This window comes from Ascaphus truei, chromosome 3 (assembly GCF_040206685.1).
Source record: "Ascaphus truei isolate aAscTru1 chromosome 3, aAscTru1.hap1, whole genome shotgun sequence".
Taxonomy (NCBI): Eukaryota; Metazoa; Chordata; class Amphibia; order Anura; family Ascaphidae; genus Ascaphus; species Ascaphus truei.
The window spans coordinates 367,065,371-367,089,205 of NC_134485.1; the positions used below are offsets into that span (position 1 = coordinate 367,065,371).

A 23,835-nucleotide genomic window follows, 5' to 3' on the forward strand; every position below is an offset into this window, starting at 1 on the left:
TAGTCCGTTCTCTATTTTTATGTAAACTACTACAGTATACAGCCAATACGGGTTTCCATCCCCCCTTTATGTAATACTAGTGGTCATATACAGTAAACTACCAATATAGATGTGGTGTTAATAGATTTTTGTCTGTTTTTGCGATTTATGTATTGAGTAATTGTTTATTAATTTTGATGACTAGTTTTACACTTCTTGTGTTCTCTGTTATTTTGGAGGTTTCTACCCTACTCTATGGGCTTATTTTTGTTTGTTTATGCATAATTGTCTCTTCCTGCATGCACTGGTATGTTTATGATAATATACCTAGTGTCCTAGCTTTGGAAGTGCTTTACCCTCATCTGAATGGTCAGTTTGGACTCTTTGGAAAAAGGTTTTATAAATCAGAACATCAGTTTTCATATGATTAAAAAAGTGGCACAGCATATTAAATCCCAACATACAGTATTACATAAGAAAGAACAGTGAAGTTGGCTGCATCCGTATCACATGAATTGTTTTTTTGTGAAACTCAACATGAGTGATTAAATTAGGACTATATTATAATCTTCATGGTGTGCATGACTCTCTATACAAAAAATTAAAATGACAAATCACAATTGGATTTCTATAATGAGATTGAACACATGAGTAGCACAATTATCAATCAGAAATGCCTCATTATTTGGGGGTTTAATTCAATTTATTAACTCAGTTGAGATTTTAATAGACCGAACAGTGTTAATGAATGGTCTCAGACTGGTGCCAGCCACATTAAACTCTCAAATCTAAACTGGACAGTCAAACACTTGGAGAGAAGCTTTTGTGCACATGCACAATTGACTGTTGTTTCAAATATCTGCTCTTATTATTCCAAGAGAGCAAATGGAGTCTTCTTATTAAAAAAAAAAAGCCTTCTTGTTTTGCATCTCGCAAAAAGTTATTCAAGGACAATGTAAAGTTTAAGCAAAACTAAGTAAAGAGAAAAAAAAATCACCCTTATTTTAATGAACTTATGCAATCATCCAATTCCATTTGTACATTCTTCCATAATCTGAATAGCCTTTATTTTTGATGCCAATCTGTTTAGAATTCCACTTGATGTTCTGTTCATGAAAAGTCCCTGAAGAGTTTATAAGGTGGTTCATCGAGGTGTACAGTAGCACATAGGAAAGTTGTGTCGCAAAGTAGTTTATTTTGATTGGTCAGAAGTGGTGTTGTGGTTTTTTTTTTTGTATTTTTATGCTGCAAAGCAAGCCTATGAATACATAACAAATGGTTTTAACCTATTTCACATGTACTGTAAAAAAAGAATTGTTGAATAAAATAACGCTGCAGTAAATAGCAGAAATGCTTTCATTCTGCCCTTATTTGCATGTCGCTGTAGAGAAGAACAATGGCAAGCTGTAAATATTTTATGTATGCTACAATATAAAGTAGAATTAGCTAATGCAAGCTGCTAGAAAAATAAAAAATAAATAACATTCCAACATACCTTATCAGTGTGTCATCATCCACTATGACAAGCCAAGGTGTTTGTGAAGTACTATCATTTAAAAATCTTTCCAATATAGCAAAAGTCTTTCCACAGTGGCCTAAAAATAAGAAATAAAATTAGCAAAAGAACAGTGGCTACATTTTGTTCTATCGGTATGCTGCAATAACATACAATGCCATGGATATTGTTTTAAACTCTACATTCCCAATGCAGTATAAATGAATGGTTCATTTAATACAAACCCATATAACTTGTTATAAAAAGAATCCCATAAAAAAGTTCTTAAATATAGATTGTAATCTCACGTTTCCACAAGTAGCAATATACTTTTATTTTTCTTCCTAAAATAAAATGAATATGCATGTTTTTTTACTTGCCTATTAAAAGGTTACAAATGAGTCAGTTGTCTTTTCATATTTTGTGTCGATTCATACTACAGCCAGTCAATAAACATATACGTAATTGTTTGTATGGTTCATCAATATGTTAATAGCATCATTATTTTGCCTATTCAGGGTATTTTAGCCATCGATGTCATCAGCAACAGGCAATGTAGAGCGTAGGAGCACAGCAAAAAGATTCCAAGGAAAAATAACTTGAGGGCAACTCCAAGTAAAAATAGAAAGGCTTTAATTCATTAGCTCACAATGTGAGTGAAAGAAACAAATGCACCAACACGTTTCATCCTGTGTGACTTTCTCAAGATGTGAATTAAACAACAAATAATATATAACATATATACTGTCTCCATTTCACGTCAAAACCTACCAGTGCTGCGTCATGCCTGTGCGTCCGAGGCCTGACACCCCCCTAGTCAGCCAGACTGATTCGGCGCTCGGGGTGACGTCACAGTGCCGCGACGCTGCCCCATGCTGAAACGCAACTAAGCGCCACCCCTGATAGGCTTTGGGAGGCATGTGGCCTAACTATTTAAACAAAACAAACTTTATTAGTACACTAAACAGACAAACTCGTTTAAAAGATAAAATTAAACAAGAAAACTATGAAAAAAGTAAAAAAGATAATAAAAAATATATAAAGATAGCATGTTCACATAGCACAAACAACAAATACTAAATAAACTATAACTTGATCCCTAGAAAATATTAATATAAAAAATAAATACATAACAAAACATAACCAGCAATAAGTACATATAGATTCTTAAAGAAAAGAAACCATACACTCTATAGCTCTAGTGTTTGTGATATTGTAATTATAACTTTCACAATAACATAGGGTAACTAAAAATAACAGTTTTAAGAATCAATAAATTAGCCTAATTGCTATAAATGTATACAAAGAGAGTTTCTATATCTATATATATATATATATATATATATATATATATATATATAAAAAAAACAATAACCCTCAGTGAATGCTAGAAATAGGTATTGGATATATACAGAATGATCAGAATCATATAAATAGATTATAAAGAAATATTAATCAAAAAAAGTAATTAACACATAATAATAAATGTGATAATAACACAACTATCTAACATAAAATAATCAGTGGTCGCCAAATCACCAAAAAATCTACTCGCCGAACAAAAAAATCTACTCGCCACCTAGTACCACAAGTGTGCTGCTTGGGCCAATAGGAGCTCGCCACGATGTTAAATCCACTCGCCCAGGGCGTGCAAATGTATAGGTTTGTCGAACACTGATAATAATTAACATAAGATAAATGTAATCGATTACAAGAAATGAGTAAGGTCCCAATTGATATTCATGCCGTGAGGCACCTTGGTTATTAACATAAAAAAACAGAATGCCTCACATTGATCCAACAGCTTGGTTCTATTCAATCCCCTTGGTGAGGGCAGGATAGACTCAATGCCTTGAAATCTGAAATTTTCTGTTCCCCCTTGGAACAATGGGTGAAATGCTTCAGAACTGGGTGGTTGAGATCACCCGTAGAAATCAACCAAAGTTGCTCCATCATCCGAACCTTAAAGTTCCTGGTTGTCCTCCCTACTTTTTAAAGTGAGGTTTTTAAGTGATAAATACAGTTAGACTACAGTTAATATACTCACTTTCTTCATGCAATGACCAATAACCTCAGCTGATATGACATGGATCTAATTGCATTCTCTTCACAGGTATGTTCCTGATGCTGTGCAAATCCTGTGTAAAAGCCTGAGTGTGGCCTTGTAGAATTGATATAAGTATGTTCCTGATGCTGTGCAAATCCTGTGTAAAAGCCTGACTGTGGCCTTGTAGAATTGATACAAGTATGTTCCTGATGCTGTGCAAATCCTGTGTAAAAGCCTGACTGTGGCCTTGTAGAATTGATATAAGTATGTTCCTGATGCTGTGCAAATCCTGTGTAAAAGCCTGACTGTGGCCTTGTAGAATTGATATAAGTTAGTATGTTTGAATGTAAAAAAGTTTTTTTTTTCCCTCTTAACTCTGTGCTGTTAATTGACCAAATGGAACAAGCTGACTTATTGGGGAGGGGGAGGGTCATGTGACTGTTTTTTCTGTATAATACCAACACCTTTGCTGCATTGGGCAGGAACTGCATTAGGCAGTGAGGCATTGAAAGTGAGCTTTTAAGTGATAAATACAGTTAGACTACAGTTTGACTAGAGGTGACTGGGGACTGGATCTACTGCACACTATTTTACTCAAGACAACAAACAGTAAGCTATTCAGATCACACTATGATCCCAAGCTTGCTAACCTGCCTATTTCAACCCCCCACCCCTTTATAATTTATTTACTGCAGCCTCTCCCAAAACTGACTGCACAATACACTGAAACCCTGAACTGACTCTAGCATTGCAATACAGCTAAACATTTGACAAGGAACAAGCACACACCTGCTGTTAGTCTGCTCACACTCACTCTGCTCACAACAGCTCGTTCCAGCACTGCCTACCTCTGGCATCATGAACCTGCTATGTATTTTAACTTATTTCTTTCTCTTGGCCTCATGGAGATGTTACTCCCTCTATCCACTACAAACTCCTCCATCCTGGCCCACACCCAACATCACCATACACCCTGGACTACTCAAAAGCCTTGCACTATCTACTGAATGTTGGTGGAGAACTCTAAAAACCAGCACACCAACCACTGCTCACTCTAATGGCAAACACCACAAATCTACAACTTGCAAACAACTAACCAAATTTCTACTCATACTATTACTCTCTTTAGCAGGTGATATTGAACCTAACCCATGTCCTCCCATTTCAGCTCTGTCCCATGCCCCTGAGAATTCCACCTTTAAATTCCAAAAAGGGCTATCTGTCGCCCATATAAACATCCGGAGCCTGCTGCCCAAACTGGATGAAGTAAGGGCATGGTGCCTTATGCATAAACCTAAAGCCATCGTTCTTACAGAAACATGGCTATCCCCTAAAACCCCTGATGCACATATTGCCATTCAGGGATACTCCATTTTTAGGAGAGATTGGTCAAAGAGAGGAGGAGGGGTGTTATTTTATATTGCAGACACCTTACAATTTACACTGTTAAATTGCCCACCAAGCCCACCCTCTTTTGATACTCTAGTTGGCAAAATCTGCCTCCCCTTTTCTAAGCCCATCTTGCTCGCTGGCATCTACCGCCCCCCTAAAGCCCCTCTACAATCCCTGACTGATATCACCCAATTTCTTGGCTCCATTTCCTCTCTGAATGAGAAGAGTGAGCTGCTAGTTCTAGGGTATTTCAACTTCAATTGGCTTGACCCTAAAAACCACAAAATCCAGATACAACTCAAGTCACTTAACCTATCACAACTCATTTCCCAACCCACACGGATAAACCTGAAATTGCATAACCATTCCTTGCTAGACTGGATTCTCTCCTCAAACCCCAGCAGAATCCAATCCTCTGGCATCCTTCCTGACATTTTCAGTGACCATGCAATAGTGTACTGTGTAAGGAAAATTAAACCGCCCCAATCAAGCCCTAAAGTTCTCCTCACTAGAACATTTAAAAACTTTAATCCACAACAGTTTCTGGATGACCTTACCAACTGCCCATGGCACAGATTCGATTTAATTCCCGACCCCGATTCTGCACTCGACTATTTCCAATCCGAGTTCTTAAAACTCTGCGATACCCATGCTCCACTACGCAAAATAAGGGTACGGGGGGCCCACCTTCCATGGGTTACAACTGACCTTATAGCACTCTACCAGTTTAGGGATGCCTTGTGGAAAAGCTACAAAGTAACTGGCACTACCAAGGATCTCAATCACTACAGATGAGGTAGATAGTATAGGAGAAATTACAGTTGATGAATGATGTAATTGTATGCACTACTCTAGTATTAGTTGAAATAAATGTTTTTGATGAGTGCATTTTATTGCAGATCTTACATTTATTACATGATAAAGAGCCCTTGGGAATGGTTGATTTAGTTTCGATCTCGAAGCAAAAAGGCTAGGGGACAACGTTTTAGCTACTCTTTTTGCCTTCCTATAAACCACATTGGGGCCTGATGATATAAATGGCTTAAAGAACTTCTTGATGAGGGTACAATGCTAGTTGTCCTCAATGAGAATGACAGAGAATATCTATTTAATGCTACCCCAACCACTGCTGTGTTTCGCCATCTCCCAAAGATTCACAAAACGCTGATCTCCCCTCCTGGGAGACCTATTATATCTAGCATTGAATCTTTGGGGGATGGTGTCTCGCGGTATGTGGATCGGTTTCTTCAACCTGTGGTATGACTCCTACCCTCTGTGACGACTCAGGAGATTCCTTCCTCTCCTTGTCCCTCTCTTCCATCTCCTGTCAATCTTTCTATTCCTTCTCAATCCTCTCCTTCACCTTCTACCTCTCTCTCCTTACCACAGCGCGTCCCCCGCAAGTCCCGCATACCCACGTGTTCCCTTAACCCTTCCCTTGACCCTCCCCGCTCCATCTACCCCGCGGTAGCTCGGTTACCTTCCCCTGTAGTGCCATCCGTCCCGTTGCCTCCTCCTCCTCGCATGGTGCCTGCGGCGCGGCGTTCCACGCGCCTGGTGATGCGTCCGGTACGTGCGTCCCCTCAGCCCATGAACAACGTGCGTGCATGCTCCTCCCTACCCTTGCTGGCCATCGCGCGGGCACAGGCCTCACGTACGTTCCCCTCCTTTTGGCTCCGTCCTCCTCCTGCGGTCTTCTCCTGCTCCGTGCTGGCCGCGTCTGTGTTGCGGCCTGTGCGCGCGCATCCCCACCTTACAGGGGGCGCGCGCACAGACGCTTCTTATCAGCTTTCCCTGTCTCCACCTCCCAAGCCGTACAGGCCATTCCCCTGGCTGCCCCTTCTGTCTCCTCCTCTTCTTCCCCTGACCTATCTCCAGCTTCTCCAACTTCTCTCTCTACTCCACCCCTCTCTGTCATTGGTGCACCTTCCTTTATAATCCCTGTCTGTCCACCTCTTCCTCGCTCTGCATAGTTCCTGTTTCCCTGTGTGTACCTGACCTATGCTGTGCTCTCTCTATGCTCTTGTTATTACCTGCTCCTGTGTTACTTTGGATTCCCCTGGCATTGACCCCTGCTGACCCTGGACTAATCTGCTCTCTGGTATCCCTTGAACTCTGCTACACGTATGACTTCGCTGACCTCTGGCTTCCTGTTACGCTGGTGCTGCCCGCAGACCAGACTGCGGAAGGTTGTTGTCCAAGCAGGGGTCGAGAGCCAGAGATAGACGTCCGCCAAGCCAAGTCGTAACCTGAGAGAATAAGAGAGAGAATGCCAGAGTAGTAATCCTAGTGGAAACTATGTCGAGCAATGAATGAGAGGGAGGACAGGCATTATAAAGTGCGGCTGACCAATCAGAGGTGGAGACAGGCCTGGAGGAGTGCGTAGAACTATCCTTGATACTGTAGGTCCACTTGATTGGCAGGCAGGTGAAGACTCTTATTCTGACAGGAGGTCCTATTAGTCTGCTGGGGGCGTGGTTTCACTGCTAGAGCAGTGAATAAATTATCTTCACCCGGCGCACTCTGTACACGCGCGCGGCCGGGACACATGGCAGCCACATGGGAGAGGGAGGAGCCAGCAGGAACGGGAGACCGCCGGGGACGGCGAGGACCCTCCAGGACAGCAGGAGGTAAGCGGCACCATCGAGGGGCACGCACCTCGGCAGCGGGGGTTACAGAAGGTGAGGAGGGGCCAGGGCACAGGCGCTGAAATCCCAAACTCCTCACAGTACCCCCCCCCCTCAGGATCGGCCTCAGGACGATCCTTCCATGGTTTTGATGGAAACTTCTTTCGGAAGCGTTTGAAGAGTCCGGGGGCATGAATGTCTTTAAGGGGTACCCACGAACTCTCTTCGGGTCCAAAACCCTTCCAATGGACCAAGAAGTGGACCTTACCTCTCGAAAGACGGGAATCTAGTAAAGCCTGGATCTCGTACTCTTCGTTACCCTGTACCATCACAGGGTCTGGTTTAGAAGTGTGATCCGGAAAGAGGCTACTGGAGATGAAGGGCTTGAGAAGCGAGGTGTGAAAGACATTCGGGATTCTCATGCTTTGAGGTAGTTGAAGTCGGAAGGAAACCGGGTTTACTTGCTCCATAATGGAAAAGGGACCCAGAAATCTCGGTGACAATTTGGGGGAAGGAGTCTTGAGATGGATGTTCTTGGAAGATAGCCAAACCTTGTCCCCAGGTTTGTAGTTGGGTGCCGGACGTCGGTGACGATCGGCCTGGGTCTTAGATGTCAAGGAGGCTTTTTGCAGTGCGGATTGAATTCTGGACCAAGAGTCCTGTAAGATTGTGATATGCTCGTCCACGGCTGGTACTCCAGAGGAGTTTTTAGAAATGGGTAGGCGAGCTGGATGGAATCCGTAGTTGATAAAGAAGGGAGTCTCACGGGTAGATTCGTTCCTAGAGGAATTAAAGGCATACTCAGCCCAGATAAGTAATTCTGCCCAGTCATCCTGAGAGTTAGAAACGAAGCACCTTAAGTATTTCTCGAGGGATTGATTAACCCTCTCGGTCTGTCCATTAGATTGAGGGTGATATCCGTAAGAAAAGGAAGATGAGATGCCCAGTCTCTTGGTGAAATTCCTCCAGAATTTGGAGACGAATTGAGAGCCCCGATCAGATAAGATGGATGTGGGAATCCCATGGATACGGAAAATCTCTTTGGAGAAAAAATCAGCTAGGGCGGGTGAGGAGGGTAATCCTTTGAGAGGGATAAAGTGTGCCATCTTGGAAAACCGGTCCACTACTACTGTACAAGAATGGTGTTCATGCCATTCGACCTAGGCAACTCCACAATAAAATCCATCGATATGTGTGACCAGGGACGCTCCGGAATAGGTAAGGGTAAGAGAAGACCCTGAGGTTTCTGACTAGGAATCTTGTTACGTGCACATACCGGACAGGACCGTGTAAATTCAAGAATGGTTTTGGCCATATTGGGCCACCAGAAAGTGCGACGGATAAGATCCAACGTCTTCTTGAATCCTGGATGCCCTGCCGAACGGGCGGCATGTCCCCAGTCCAGTATCTCAGGAACGAATTTGGGTTCTACGTACAGAGTGTCTTTCGGAACCGCAAGACCGGTCGGGAGATGTTTTTGTGATTTGATGATTTTCTCAAGATTCTTGAATGCCGCAGCCGCTATGATCCTTTGTTTAGGAAGGATGGACTCGGTGGTCTTTTCCGGTCTCTCTTCAGAAGAGTATTGCCTGGAGAGGGCATCCGCCTTGACGATTTTTGTGCCGGGAATATATGAGAGCACAAAATTAAATCTGGAGAAAAATAACGACCAGCGGGCTTGGCGAGGACCTAAACGGCGGGCATTCTCAATGTACAACAGGTTTTTAAAGTTCCCTATTGCCCACGTCATAATTTCTTTCCGCTGGAGAATTTTTTTTAGAGAAAAACACGCAAGGGTGAAGTTTGTCCTGGGGAGAAAATTTCTGAGACAGAACCGCACCAGCCCCACAGTCTGAAGCATCAACCTCTAGGGTGAATGGAAAATTAGTGTTCGGATGTCGAAGGATGGGAGCAGAGACAAAGGCTTGTTTCAGTGTTTTGAAAGCCGTGGCTGCCTCGGGTGACCAAAAGGAAGGATCTGCACCTTTTTTGGTCAGTGCCGTGATAGGAGCGATGATGGTAGAAAAGTTATGAATAAACTTCCGGTAATAGTTGGAAAAACCTAAAAATCGCTGAATAGATTTGAGAGAATTGGGTTGCGGCCAATCCATGACAGCTTTCAGTTTCTCTGGGTCCATGGCCAAGCCTCTGTTGGAGATAATATACCCAAGAAAGGAAGTGGTAGACTGGTGAAAAAGGCATTTCTCCATTTTAGCAAACAACCGGTTCTCTCGGAGGCGTGAAAGCACAAACTTCGTGTGGATGATATGGTCCTGTAAGTTTTGGGAAAAAATAAGGATGTCATCCAAGTAAGAGAACACCTATAGCTAGATTAAAACTTAATATTTATTGATAAACAATTAAAATATATTTATTGCAGCAGTAACAATGTGAACCAAAGTGATTAAAATTGATAAATTAAAAACGGAGAGGTGACTGTGAGCCTAATACAAACTGGCAGTGTAGACCAGGAAACACTATTGTCAATCAAAGTTTCCCACAACTATATAATTATACTAGAGGTGGTAGTGATTCCAATACAAATTGCTGTCGTTTGAAAACTACTCCTAAATGAAGGTGAAGGGTGTAGCCTGAAATGATGTGTGCGCTCAAAATGTATTTAGTTGAGCCAGGTAGATAGAATTATAAATCATTATACACACACATTTGTGCCAGACCGTCAGGTTCAGAGTTTAGTGAGCCTGTGGGTCTGTCATGGTGAACAGTAACAGCTGTCTCAAGATCACAAAGTATGTGTCTTGTACTTTGAACCATGCAGAGATAAGGAGTTGTCAGAGTGTTGTGCTTCCTATTGAAGTCTCCGAAACACTCTGAATAGGAATTAGGCAACAGACCTCTCCGATGTAGCCAGCGAACTAGGTGGTAGCGCTTAGCCTGCCCTACATATGTTTCACCTGTAGTGGCTTCATCGGGGGAAAATACAGAGTGATTCCCTTACTTATTTATACACATAATTCTTACTCTATTGGTTAATTAGTTATAAGCTATGATAGGTCCTCTGAGTATGCATCCCACCTACACTTCAGATTGAATACAGAGAAGACCATGATTGGCTATGTCCGATCACATGGCCAGGTCACACATCTCATTGGTGAATTGTAGTCATGTGGCCCAGAATTAATGTCTCAGTGATGGCAGGGAGTTGCGTCGCGTCATCAGCGCGCGACCTCCCATAGTTACAGCAACCAGCAGTGTGAAGATGTTAATTCACAATTGGCTATCAGTATCTGGTTTGTTGTAAGCTGTCACAGGTTAATGCTATGAGATTACTGTGTCTCCTTTTGTTATTATCATATAGGGGCTTGCTATAGCCACTCGCGATGCCCTGTGCTTATTAGTCAGTGGTTGCGTCGCGTCATCAGTGCGCGACATCCCATTCAATGATTACAGTATCTCCCTTTGTTATTGTTAAGTGGGAGGTTGCTATGGCTATCCGTAATACCCTGTGCTTAATGGTCAGGAGGTGCGTCGCGTCATCAATGCGCGACATCCCTTACAGCAGTGTGAAAAAGATATCACCCCACTCGATCTTGTAGCTGGTCAATTTAATTGGATCAACAAGTTATAAGCCACTCGCATGTTCCCCACATACTGACAATAAAGAGAATTGACTCATCAGAATAGTAACTGTTGTTATAGTGTGACATCTTGTTGTTTCTACTCCTTGGCTGGTAAGTATATATAATTGAAGGAGGGGGGTGGGGCGGGCGATTTGTTTGTATTTATACACAGTATATCATATTGATGTTCTGCCTTTGTTTATCAATAAAATATTTAAATCAAATGCGTGTTTCTTATTGACCATTTGTGGGATGTGGCATTGATGGGATGACTGAGTAAAAAACTGTATTTTAGCCTACTTGCGGTTGCTGTTAATGAAGTGTAGGAGTATGTATCCCAAGGAATGGATATACGTTGCAGAGGCAACATAATGGATAAGGTCAGGATTGTATCCATTTTTTAATCGGTATCACGAAAGAATGAATGAGTCAAGACCTACTTAAAACGACTAAGTAAGTCAAAATGTTTATACTGTAGGAAGGGGATGAAGAGGAAGCCCTCATTTAGACCTGATGGGGATAAAGTGGATAGTTGGTATATCCAACGGGACTCTTGTTGTAAAAGAGTTTTATCCCGATCACCTCCTCTCATGTTGGTTTTGAGGCAATAAATGCCTTGGAAACTTAGGGAGTTAATATCCCCCCCATGGTGTCCCCTAACGTGGCATGACACTGGGGTGTCTAACTCATTCCTAATAGATCCAACATGTTCCAGTATACGTCTACGGAACTGGCGACCCGTCTTCCCCACATATTGTTTTTAATTTATCAATTTTAATCACTTTGGTTCACATTGTTACTGCTGCAATAAATATATTTTAATTGTTTATCAATAAATATTAAGTTTTAATCTAGCTATAGGTGTTCTCTTGTGCGGCATATAGGGAGCTTTTCTTTACCTTTTTGTCCAACATTAACTCCTTCCCTGCCAGCACCACCTCCGCACTTTATTGCAGTTTCTGTTCCTATACTACACAGGTTACATTATTTTGTTTTCCCTCCCTTCACATTGGTATAGTGCAAGTGCACACTCTATGACCTTCTAGGTCATTCCACCCCCATTGTCATCCAAGTAAACAATAACAAAGCGATTAAGGACATCCTGAAAGATGTCATTGATAAAGTCCTGAAAAACTGCTGGTGCGTTGCACAAACCGAAGGGCATCACTAAGTATTCGTAGTGCCCACTACGGGTGTTGAAGGCAGTCTTCCATCTATTCATCGGATACGGATGAGGTTGTATGCCCCACGGAGGTCAAGTTTGGTAAAGAGGTTGGCCCCCTGAAGTCTGTCGAAGAGTTCGGAGATGAGTGGGAGTGGATAACGATTTTTCACCGTAATATGGTTCAGACCCCGGTAATCAATACACGGTCTGAGAGTACCATCCTTCTTCTTGACGAAGAATCCGGCCCCCGCGGGAGAGTTGGAATGACGTATAAAGCCCCGCTTTAGGTTCTCACGAATATATTCATCCATGGCTTCCGTCTCGGGCAACGAGAGAGGATAAGATTTGGCCTTTGGCAAGGTGTATCCAGGTACCAGGTCAATCGGACAGTCGTAGGAACGATGAGGTGGTAAGAGCTCAGATTGCGTCTTGCTAAAAACCTCCAAAAATTCTGCATAAGGGGAAGGTAACTCCCTCTGAGGATTGGATGTATTAGCTAGTAGATGGGACGGACGTTCCGTAGACAAAGAATATGCTTCTGACCTCAACCTCCAGTCAATGGGATTAGAGGATACCCAATCGATGCGCGGATTGTGCTTCTGCAACCAGGGCAGGCCAAGCGTGACCGTTGTACCCGGGGCATGAATCACATCAAAGCCCAGGGTCCCTTTGTGAGAGTGAGAAGAAAGGGTGATAGGTCCGGTCTCCAAGGAGATATATTCCGGAGTGAGTGGCCGATTATCATTCCCGACCAAGGCAACGGGGGACTTCTTCTTGGAAAGTGGAATCTGATTTTGTTCAGAAAAGGTCTGATCCATGAAGTTCCCTCCTGCACCGGAATCGATAAATGCTGCTGTGGAGGTGCGGAAGGTAGGGCCAGAAAGGGAAACGGGAATGGTCAATTTTTTAGGGAGTTCCCTTCTGGGTAGGGGGCAAGGAGTTTTAGCAACCAGAAAGCGCCCCTGCATACTCACTGGGTTTGGTCGTTTCCCGGAGATGGTGGATTGTCATGGGTACGCTGCTGGGAAGATCCGCAATGATGGCACGACTCTCCGGTTGAGCAAAATTGTCGGAAGGGTGCCTGAGGTTGCTGGACTCCGAGTTGCATCGGCTCTGGGGCTTCCAGCGCAGGCAGCGGGGAGAAGACGGGTCTCGAGGTCATAGAGAACCTTATGAAGGGAGCACAGAAAGGCATAGACCGGGGTTGCTGACGCTGAACGCGGTGTACCTGAAAACGCTGGTCCATACGAGTGGCCAGGGTGATGAGGTCCTCCAGCAGTCCTGGCCTGGGTTGAGAAGCAAGTTCATCCTTCAGGGAGTCCGATAGGCCTTTCCAGAAGACGGAGACTAAGGCCTCCTGACCCCAATGAGTCTCAGCTGTTATTGTCCTGAATTCCAAGGCGTATTGGGCCACAGGCCGACGTCCCTGTGTAAGCTGCAGCAGGGAATCAGAAGCAGTCTCTTGTCGTGCGGGGGTATCGAAGACCTGTCGGAAGTCTCGTCTGAAGGCTGCGTAATCTCGGGTAATATCAGGACGCAGTTCCCAGATCGGGGAGGCCCATGCCAGTGCATTACCTGTGAGCAAACTGTATACATAAGCTACCTTTTTCCGACCAGTAGAATACAGCTGCAGAGCCATCTCGAACTGAATCTCACACTGGTTAAGAAAGCCACGACAAGCGTGGGGGTCCCCTGCGTAGGTATTCGGAGCTGAGGATAAAGTGGATGTTGAATCGTACTGCGCCGGCGGCGCAGGCGGTGCCTGTAGAGAAAGGTTCTGTACCTGTTTGATGGGGTTCACTATCTCCAAACACGTGGAACAGCAATGGGAATGAGCTTTGCTCTTTCCTACACCAACCTCTTTATGGGGTGGTGGGAGTCATTCCACGTGTTTGTAGAAAAAGATGTGCTCCCTATAAATCTCCAAACACTTTATGGATGATTTACTTTTGATCTGGGAGGGTGATGTTTCTACACTTCTTTCCTTTATCAATACACTAAACACTAACGAATATAATCTTAATTTCCCTTACACGTTTAATCCACATCATATACATTATTTGAATCTTTATTTTTACATTGATATTTCACTTAACATACAATCTGATATTTTCCGTAAGCTGAATTCCCAGAACACTTTCTTACGTGCGAACAGCTGTCACTCAAGGGCCCTCATAAAGGGTATACCAGAAGGTCAATTTATACGCCTTCGGCTAAATTGTTCAACTGAAGAAGATTACGATCTCCAGGTTAGGGATCTCTATGATCGCTTTTTACAATGCGGTTATAATCCAGACGACCTGTGTAGATCCATTCGGGAGGTCTCCGCTATCGACAGGGAGGAATTGTTTGAACGACACGGAGGTCTTTTACGAATAATTCACCCCTGTTTATTACCTCCTTTAGTGTCCAAGCTGAGCAAATTAAATCTATTTAAAAAAAATACTGGTCAGTACTTTCTCTAGACCCTGTCTTGAAGCCATTTATATCATCAGGCCCCAATGTGGTTTATAGGAAGGCAAAAACAGTAGCTAACACGTTGTCCCCTAGCCTTTTTGCTTCGGAGATAGAAACTAAATCAACCCTTCCCAAGGGCTCCTTCCCATGTAATAAATGTAAGATCTGCAATAAAATGTACTTATAAAAAAACATTTATTTCAACTAATATTAGAGAAGTGCATAAAATTACATCATTCATCAACTGTAATTCCTCCTATACTGTCTACCTCATCACATGTGGATGTGGTAGCCAGTATGTAGGGAGGACAACCAGGAACCTTAAGGTTCGGATGATGGCGCACCTTCGGTTGATTTCTAAGGGTGAACTCAACCACCCAGTTCCGAAGCATTTAACCCATTGTTCCAAGGGGGGAACAGAAAATTTCAGATTTCAAGGCATTGAGTCTATCCTGCCCTCACTAAGGGGAGGGAATAGAACCAAGCTGTTGGACCAACGTGAGGCATTCTGGATTTTTATGTTAAGAACCAGGGTGCCTCACGACATGAATATCGATTGGGACCTTATTCATTTCTTGTAATCGATTACATTTATCTTATGTTAATTATTATTTGGTACAGTAGATAGTTGTGTTATTACTGTACATTTATTATTATGTGTTAATTACTTTTTTTGATTAATATTTCTTTATAATCAATGTATATGATTCTGATCATTCTGTATATATCCAATACCTATTTCTAGCATTCACTGAGTGTTATTGTTACACTAATATATATATATATATATATATATATATATATATATATATATATATATATATATATAATACTCTCTTTGTATAAATTTATAACGATTAGGCGAATTTATTGATTCTTAAACCTCTTTTTTTTAGTTACCCTATGTTATTGTGAAAGTTATAATTACAATATCACAAATACTAGAGCTACAGTATTGAGTGTATGGTTTCTTTTCTTTAGGAATCTATATGTACTTATTATTGCTGGTTAAGTTTTTGTTATTTATATATTTTATTTATTTTTAATATTTAATAATCTTTTCTAGGGATCAAGTTATAGTTTATTTAGCATATGAGTGTCACAGAGGAGTGCTACTGAGCATGGCAATATATATTTAAAACCAGAGACAGAACATAAACCACAGACAGAGCTCAGTTTTAGCACATCCAGTGACTCTCATACACGGTACAGTGCCTAAATATATATGTATAAATATCTATTAAGTAAAATGGTCTTTTAGTTTGACATTTTTGGCCAATGTACCGTGTATGAGAGTCACTGGATGTGCTAAAACTGAGCTTAGTCTGTGTTTTATGTTCTGTCTCTGGTTTTAAATATATATTGCCATGCTCAGTAGCACTCCTCTGTGACACTCATATGCTTATATATATGTTGTGGTTATTTTGAGGGTTCAATAGGAGCTTGTTAGGTGTCCAGTATATTTCACAATTGTGTTTCAGTTAGTCTTGGCTGATTGGAGGGTGGCAACCTCCTACTTAATTGAAGCTCACCCCCTCCCACATTTAAATGGTTAAGGGCTCACTCCATAGCATCTTCCACACAGGGGAACTTGTTTGCTTGCAGGATGGTTGTGACAACTCTAATACAGAGTGCTTTTCCTGGTAATGTACAGGTTAATAAAGGCTTCAATCAGACTTAGAACTTTGCAACTAATATTGACAGATTTACTATAAATCATTCTTCCTGTTATTACACAGGTTATTAAGAATTTATATTAACGTTAGGGACCCCTGAATTGTGGTCTGCCGTGCAGTTGGCTCAGGGGCTTACAACAATTTTTAATTGTTAAACTAAAAGACCATTTCACTTAATAGATATTTATACGTATATATTTAGGCACTGTACCGTGTATGAGAGTCACTGGATGTGCTAAAACTGAGCTCTGTCTGTGTTTTATGTTCTGTCTCTGGTTTTAAATATAGTTTATTTAGTATTTCTTGTTTGTGCTATGTCAACATGCTATCTTTATATATTTTTTTTATTATCTTTTTCACTTTTCTCATAGTTTTCTTATTTAATTTAATTTTATTTTTTAAACGAGTTTGTCTGTTTAGTGTACTAATAAAGTTTGTTTTGTTTAAACAGTTACAGTAGGTCACATAACTCCCACAGCCTATCAGGCGTGGCGCCTGGTTGCTTTTCAGCTTGGGGCAGCGTCGCGGGACTGTGATGTCACCCTGAGCGCCGGATCAGTCCGGCTGACATGGAGGGTGGGGGTGTCACGTCGGCGTGACGGGGCTCGGATGTGCAGGCATGACGCAGCACTGGTAGGTTTTGGCGTGAAATGGAGACAGTATATATGTTATATATTATTTGTTGTTTAATTCACATCTTGAGAAAGTCACTCACGATGAAACGCGTTGGTGCGTTTGTTTCTTTCACTCACATTGTGAGCTAATGAATTAACGCCTTTCTAATTTTACTTGGAGTTGTCCTCAAGTTATTTTTCCTTGGAATCGTTTTGCTGTGCTCCTGCACTCTACATTGCCTGTTGCTGATTCTATCACGCAGGACTGCATGCCCTGGAACATTAGAACACTGGATTTATTGTGGACACCTCTATGGGCAGGTAATGGGCTATAGCACTTATATGTTTACCTTTGGCCTTACTATTTGGGATGCTAATACACAGTGGGGGTTACTATACAAAGGCCATTTGTTGTGGTAGTCAAGTAGACACCACTGGGTCATTTGTCCCCCCCATTTATATTCATGGACATTAAGCTATTACGAACAGTTCCAGTGTGTTTATTATTGCTTCAACAATAATTGTTTGACACATTGTGTTCAGAGCATACACTTATATATGAGCACCATTTCTTTGTAATCTCTCTATCGATATCATCAGGCATGGAGCTAAAATTATCATTCATGTAATAATTTGTCCGATTAGATCTTCCACAGAATGAAGCATTCATGAATTCATAATAAGTTATGTAATTGGTACTGAATTGTTTTGCTAATCTGACTCTAAACTCATAGAAATGTGTATTTGCCTCAGCCCCTTAATCTAATTTTAAGTTTATACTAAAACCAATTTCTAAGGAGAAGTACAATGTAGTTAAATACTGTATGTTGCAAGGAAATCAGAACCTGTGTGGCTCCTTCTAACCCGGAAAAAAGTGGCAAAGAGTGGAACATGAAAATGCAGATGTCCTTCCTAGACTCAGCCCATTTAACAATTGCAGTGAAGCCAAATACAGTACCACATCCTGGGTTTTATTTTAATGGTAGACAGTCATGTACGTAGCTGTACCCACGTGATTACATTTTAATGTGCTTTATCAATTAATTGTGACTGAAAGCAGAGTGAAATGTTGCTCTAGAGGTCTCTACCTTCTTGAAAGGTTCATAATATAACAATAAGGGGCTTTTTTCTAGAATCCATGAAGCATTGACTTCAATGGGAGATTTCGACCAATCGAACACTTACTGTAGGAACCTATTTACAAAAGTTCGATAAATTACTTACAGTAACAATGGTTAAGTGCACTTTTCAAGCGATACTGCAAGTGTAGCGATTCAGAAAGCTTCGATAACATGGCAAAATCGCTTGAAAGCGGCGTTTTAATGAGGGTTAACACTCTTTCTATTGCAAGCCTTATGGTAGCTCAAAAAATGCCCAAACTTGCATTTTTAAAAGTAACTGCTATTCTATATTCTATATATTCTAAAAGCTTCTATATGCAGATCGCTGGTTAAATATTCGCATTCTTCAGGTGGCGATATCAGAATTGCGATTTGCACCTGACGGAGTTTATTTTATTTTTACTTCATAGGATTGATGGCCTGGGCCCCAGAGCTAAAACGCATTAATTTCAGACTCAGGGACCCCTTGCTTCCCGAGTTACAGGCCCCGATATGGGGTGTCGGTATCTCCATGCATTGTTTAAATCTCGGCATCACGTGACGCGGGAGATTTAAACGCGGCGGAGATACCGACACACCATACCGAGGCCTGTAACTCGGGAAGCAGGGGGAAATTAACGCAGTTCTGCTCCCAAGACACCCTGATTCAATACTATGTTATCAAAATTGTAATTAAAACTGCACGATCGCCAGTAAGACCTGTGCAGGGAGATGCAGCTCTCTCTGTGCAGCTCTTACAGACTGCTGGAGCAACATTTTGCTCGTTAAGCAAATACAAAACCATGTGGTGTGACCTTAGAGTCTTATCCAATATATTCCTAAGTGTATATTTGTTTTGCCATCACATCTTGTCACAGATAATTCTCTAATGGGAAACATAATTCACTTTAGAAGAGAAATTAAACTGCATTTCATTGGTTAAGTCCAATATCTAATATTTCTAGATGTGATATAGTGCAGTGGAAAATTAATGAAAAAAACGCTAATAATATAAATTGGTGAACAATATATTGATACAATCCCAATAGTCCTTGAAGTCCAATAGTCTGCCTAACGAGTCTATGGATATGGTAACAAAAAGACCGGTATGGCGCAAGGATGACAACCCAAGCTATCTGTTTGCTGAATACCTTGAGTTGTCATCCATGGCGCCATACTGGACTTTTTTGTTACCATAGATGTGATATATACCATTAGCTGTGATATTACAACATATATTACAATATATATATATATATATATATATATATGTACATTTTAAGTTATGGTGGGTGACACATTGTGTGCTCATTTGCATGTCATTTCCCAGAATCCCTTGCTGCAGTGGAAGCACTGTATGCTGGGGATAATGGTGAAAGATAGGGTTGCAGACCTGCCTTAGACATGTGAATGTGCTCACAAGTGATCTTTTTATTTGCTATATATTTGTACATAGAATATATTATATTCAAGAGTAAAGTTGGAAAAATATTTCAGAATAAATAATGTCAGCAAAGTTGATATAGTACAGGTCACTCACAGTGGCATACAGAGGCGGCACACTTTATTCGAATACGGCTAGAGCCACAAGCCGCGAGATATCCCGGCTTTCATGTTGAATCCCCTCGGTGTGCCGCGCGTCAACGATGCACGGTCACGCTTCATCGGGAGCGTGCGCGCACGGTGTGCGTACCAAGGGCTCCCCGAAGGGAGCCCTGATGTCCCACGATGTGGGGGGTGGCGGTGGGGGGCTCCAGGGGACACGGCGGACCCGGAGAGGGGGAAGCCCCGATCGGAGGACCGATCCTCCGAGGGTCCGGCGCGCGCACGGGACACCTCGGCGCGCGCCCCGGTATCTGTCGCGGCCGAGACCAGGTAAATGTTAGAATAAACTCGGCCGCAACAGTAGCTAGTGAAGCAGGTATAATCCATTTTTTGCAATATGCACAGTTTGTTTCTGAGTTCCTTTTCATTGTTGTTTTTTCTCCAATGCGAAATATTTCGAAAGCTCATAAAATGTTATATCCTTCATACATCAGGTGGCCTTTCTTAACTATTCAGATGTTCAATTTCAAATTTTTTTTTTTAGATCTTCACCCTGCATTTTTAAAACCACTCCTTTATGGTTGTTCCTTATTTTCTATTAAGCTGTTTTGGTCATTTTTCTACTGGTATGTTCTCCTAATTTGCAACAATTACAGCCCCATGATCTCCCTATTTTGAACAAAGTTTACTACTGAAGCAAGAGGTTGCTGGTTTTTAGTTGTTAACCCAAACTTTTACCATTACCACCCCCACTGTGGCAGTTTTGATTTGGGGGTTTCTGCATGATATAAATAAGGACAGACTTGCTCTTGCAAAAGCCAGCTTCAATTTTCCCAATATTTTTTTTATTTTAGGCTCTTTTGCAGTTGCTTGTAAAGTACTCTGTTATTGAATTTCATGTTTTCATTTCTATCCCAGCAGTTCTCCTGACAATATGATTCCACTCCATCATTCTGTGCATTTCTAACTTATGTCTCCCACTGAAATGTACTTTTAGCCGGACTACAGAGATTTTCTCTTCCATCTAAGTGATGCTAGTCTGTTTAGCAAATTACAGTATACAGTCTTGTATATGGTATATACAGTAAGTATTACAGCCTTGTTCAATTGTATTGTATTGTATGTCTTTATTTATATAGCACCAGAAGTGTACTCAGCGCTTCACAAAGAATACAGTACAGGGAATTTTAAAAATACAATAAGTGCAGCAAAAATCAGACAATGGGAAGGAAATCCCTGCCCGAAGAGCTTACAATCTAAGAGGTTTGAGGGGAAATTTACAGAGACAGCAGGTGAGGGAATACGTGCTGTAGATGGGTGTGCTTGGCCACAATGGGTGGTATAAATGATTGTGGGACAGTAGCCATGAGTGCAGGCTATTGGGATGCTTGATTTGTGGGACAAGTTTTAAGGTTAGTCAGTGTTAAATGAAAAGGTTAACACCATTTACAGGGGAAGAGATGGCAGGGAGCCGTGGGTGAGATCAGGTGTGTATGTCTGTCTTCAGGCTTAGGGGAGATCCCCAGCAGCAGGAAGGAGTAGATAGAGGGTGTGAATAGAGGATTTGTGTGGGTGTTTTTTTTATTGAGGGTTGTTGGGAGAGAGGTGTATAAATAATGGTGCAGTGGGGAGTGGGGAAGTTGGAGAAAACAGGGACATTCACCAAGGAGTGAGGAAAAAGTAAACAGAAAAAGCAATAAGGAGGGCATAGTGAGATCCAGGAGGAGAGACATCCCAGTTATTGGAGGATAGTAAGAGTACAAATAATCACAGTTTTTAGAAAGTAAAGTTCTCACAGTTGTAAAGTTGTTGTTCAGAGTCCAGATCTTCCTCCAATCTTCACCTCCAATGTCAACTCCAAGATTAACTCTGCCACACACTTAAATGTTAAATGTTACTGGTGTCTTATTTTTATTTTATTAAGTTTATTCTCTTGGACAGATTTGGTCATACTAATTCTACCTCCTGGTCTGCAAAGCCTACATTTTGGATTTCACCCTCACTGTGCATGAGAGAAAAAATACTTACTGAACAGGTACTCTAGTATTATTGGATGTGAGCTTTTCCCAAAGTCTTTTATCCTACTTTCCACTGCAGTTTCAAACGGTTAGTTAAGGACCTGTAACTATACCTTTATTGTAAGTATGTTTGAAAAATAAAAATGTCTACATTTTGTTATGTTATGTCCTTTTCTTGGGAGTAATCCAGTAAAATACTGCAGATACAATGTGCATATTCATACACACTTTCACTGATAGCAGGGCTTCTCAACTCCAGTCCTCAAGAACCCCCAAAAGGTCCGGTTTTCAGGATATCCCTGCTTCAGGACAGGTAGCTCAATCAGTGGCTCAGTCTCCCATGCCTGCTGGGGGGTCTTGAGGGCAGGAGTTGAGAAGCCCTGACCCCAAGAGTCTCGCAGTTATTTTTGGAATCTGCCAACCACCATTATCGTGCTAAGTAAGTAAGGCTGTACGTGACGTTCACTGTTATTTCCACTGTGACGTACTATAAGACTGAAACATCATTCATCTAAGAATTAAGATTGATCTATTTTGACTGCAGATTGCCATGTGCTGATATTTTTATGTTTGCTTTGCACAAAATAGTAAATCTGTATTTTTTATTATCTTTTACTGTATATGTACAGCAGGCATGTCAAAAATGCGGCCCGCAACGGATATTTCTGCGGCCCGCTCACAACCAGCGCGGCGGTCGTGTGTGTCGGCGAGCGTGTGGGCGGCGGTTAAAAGTTTTGGCCGCGGGAGAAGCGAGCGCGGGTGTGGGGGAAGCGAGCAGCACGGGCGGAAGTAAAATCTGTCCTGCAGGGGCTGGAGGCGTACGGTGGCCGGGTGCAGTCAATCTGCACTCGTGCCTGTGTGGGAGGATACGGGGGCGGAGTCAAAACCCCGGCGGAGAGACTGCATTCTCTGTGTGTGTGTGTGTGTGTGTGTGTGTGTGTGTGTGTGTGTGTCTGAGTGTGTGTGTGTCTGAGTGTGTGTGTGTCTGAGTGTGTGTGTGTCTGAGTGTGTGTGTGTCTGAGTGTCAGTGTGTCAGAGTGTCAGAGTGTCAGAGTGTCAGAGTGTCAGAGTGTCTGTGTGTCTGAGTGTCTGAGTGTCTGAGTGTCTGAGTGTCTGTGTGTCTGTGTGTCTGTGTGTCTGTGTGTCTGTGTGTCTGTGTGTCTGTGTGTGTGTGTGTGTGTGTGTGTGTGTGTGTGTGTGTCTGAGTGTGTGTCTGAGTGTGTGTCTGAGTGTGTGTCTGAGTGTGTGTCTGAGTGTGTGTAAAGCTGGCCTGCTGGGACTGGAGTCGGACGGTGGCCGGGCGCAGTCATCCTGCACACATGCCGTGTGTGGGAGGACAGCGGGGGCAGAGCCAACAGCTGAGATAGCTGCAAAAGACGTCTGTGAGACTGCCTCCTGCCTGGAATAAGGTAAGGACAAGGGGTGGGGGGGGGAGAGAGGCCGAGAGGATGATGGGGCATGGGGGGGGGGGGAGGATGATGGGGCATGGGGGGGGGGGCGGGAGAGGATGATGGGGCATGGGGGGGGGGCGGGAGAGGATGATGGGGCATGGGGGGGGGGCGGGAGAGGATGATGGGGCATGGGGGGGGGGGGGCGGGAGAGAGGATGATGGGGCATGGGGGGGTGGGAGAGGATGATGGGGAATGGGGGGGGATATGATGGGCATGGGGGGGGATGATGATAGGGCATGGGGGGGGGAGATGATGATGGGGCATGGGGGGGGAGATGATGATGGGGCATGGGGGGGGGAGATGATGATGGGGCATGGGGGGGGGGATATGATGGGGGGGATATGATGATGGGGGGGGGATATGATGATGGGGGGGGGGAATATGATGATGGGGGGGAGAATATGATGATGGGGCATGGGGGGGGAATATGATGATGGGGCATGGGGGGGGGAATATGATGATGGGCATGGGGGGGGGGAAATATGATGATGGGGCATGGGGGGGGAATATGATGATGGGGCATGGGGGGGGGAATATGATGATGGGGCATGGGGGGGGGATATGATGATGGGGCATGGGGGGGGGAAATATGATGATGGGGCATGGGGGGGGAATATGATGATGGGGCATGGGGGGGGAATATGATGATGGGGCATGGGGGGGGAAATATGATGATGGGGCATGGGGG

General features: G+C 42.8%; 1 protein-coding gene across 1 annotated transcript in view; it reads right to left on the reverse strand.

The window, feature by feature from the left end:
* Positions 1 to 23,835, reverse strand: part of B3GLCT (beta 3-glucosyltransferase) — a 417,163-nt gene that overhangs the window by 35,941 nt on the left and 357,387 nt on the right. The window contains exon 12 of the mRNA XM_075592151.1: positions 1,475 to 1,574. Within this exon, the coding sequence (XP_075448266.1) occupies positions 1,475 to 1,574 (100 nt within the window). The remainder of the gene's footprint in view (positions 1 to 1,474; positions 1,575 to 23,835) is intronic.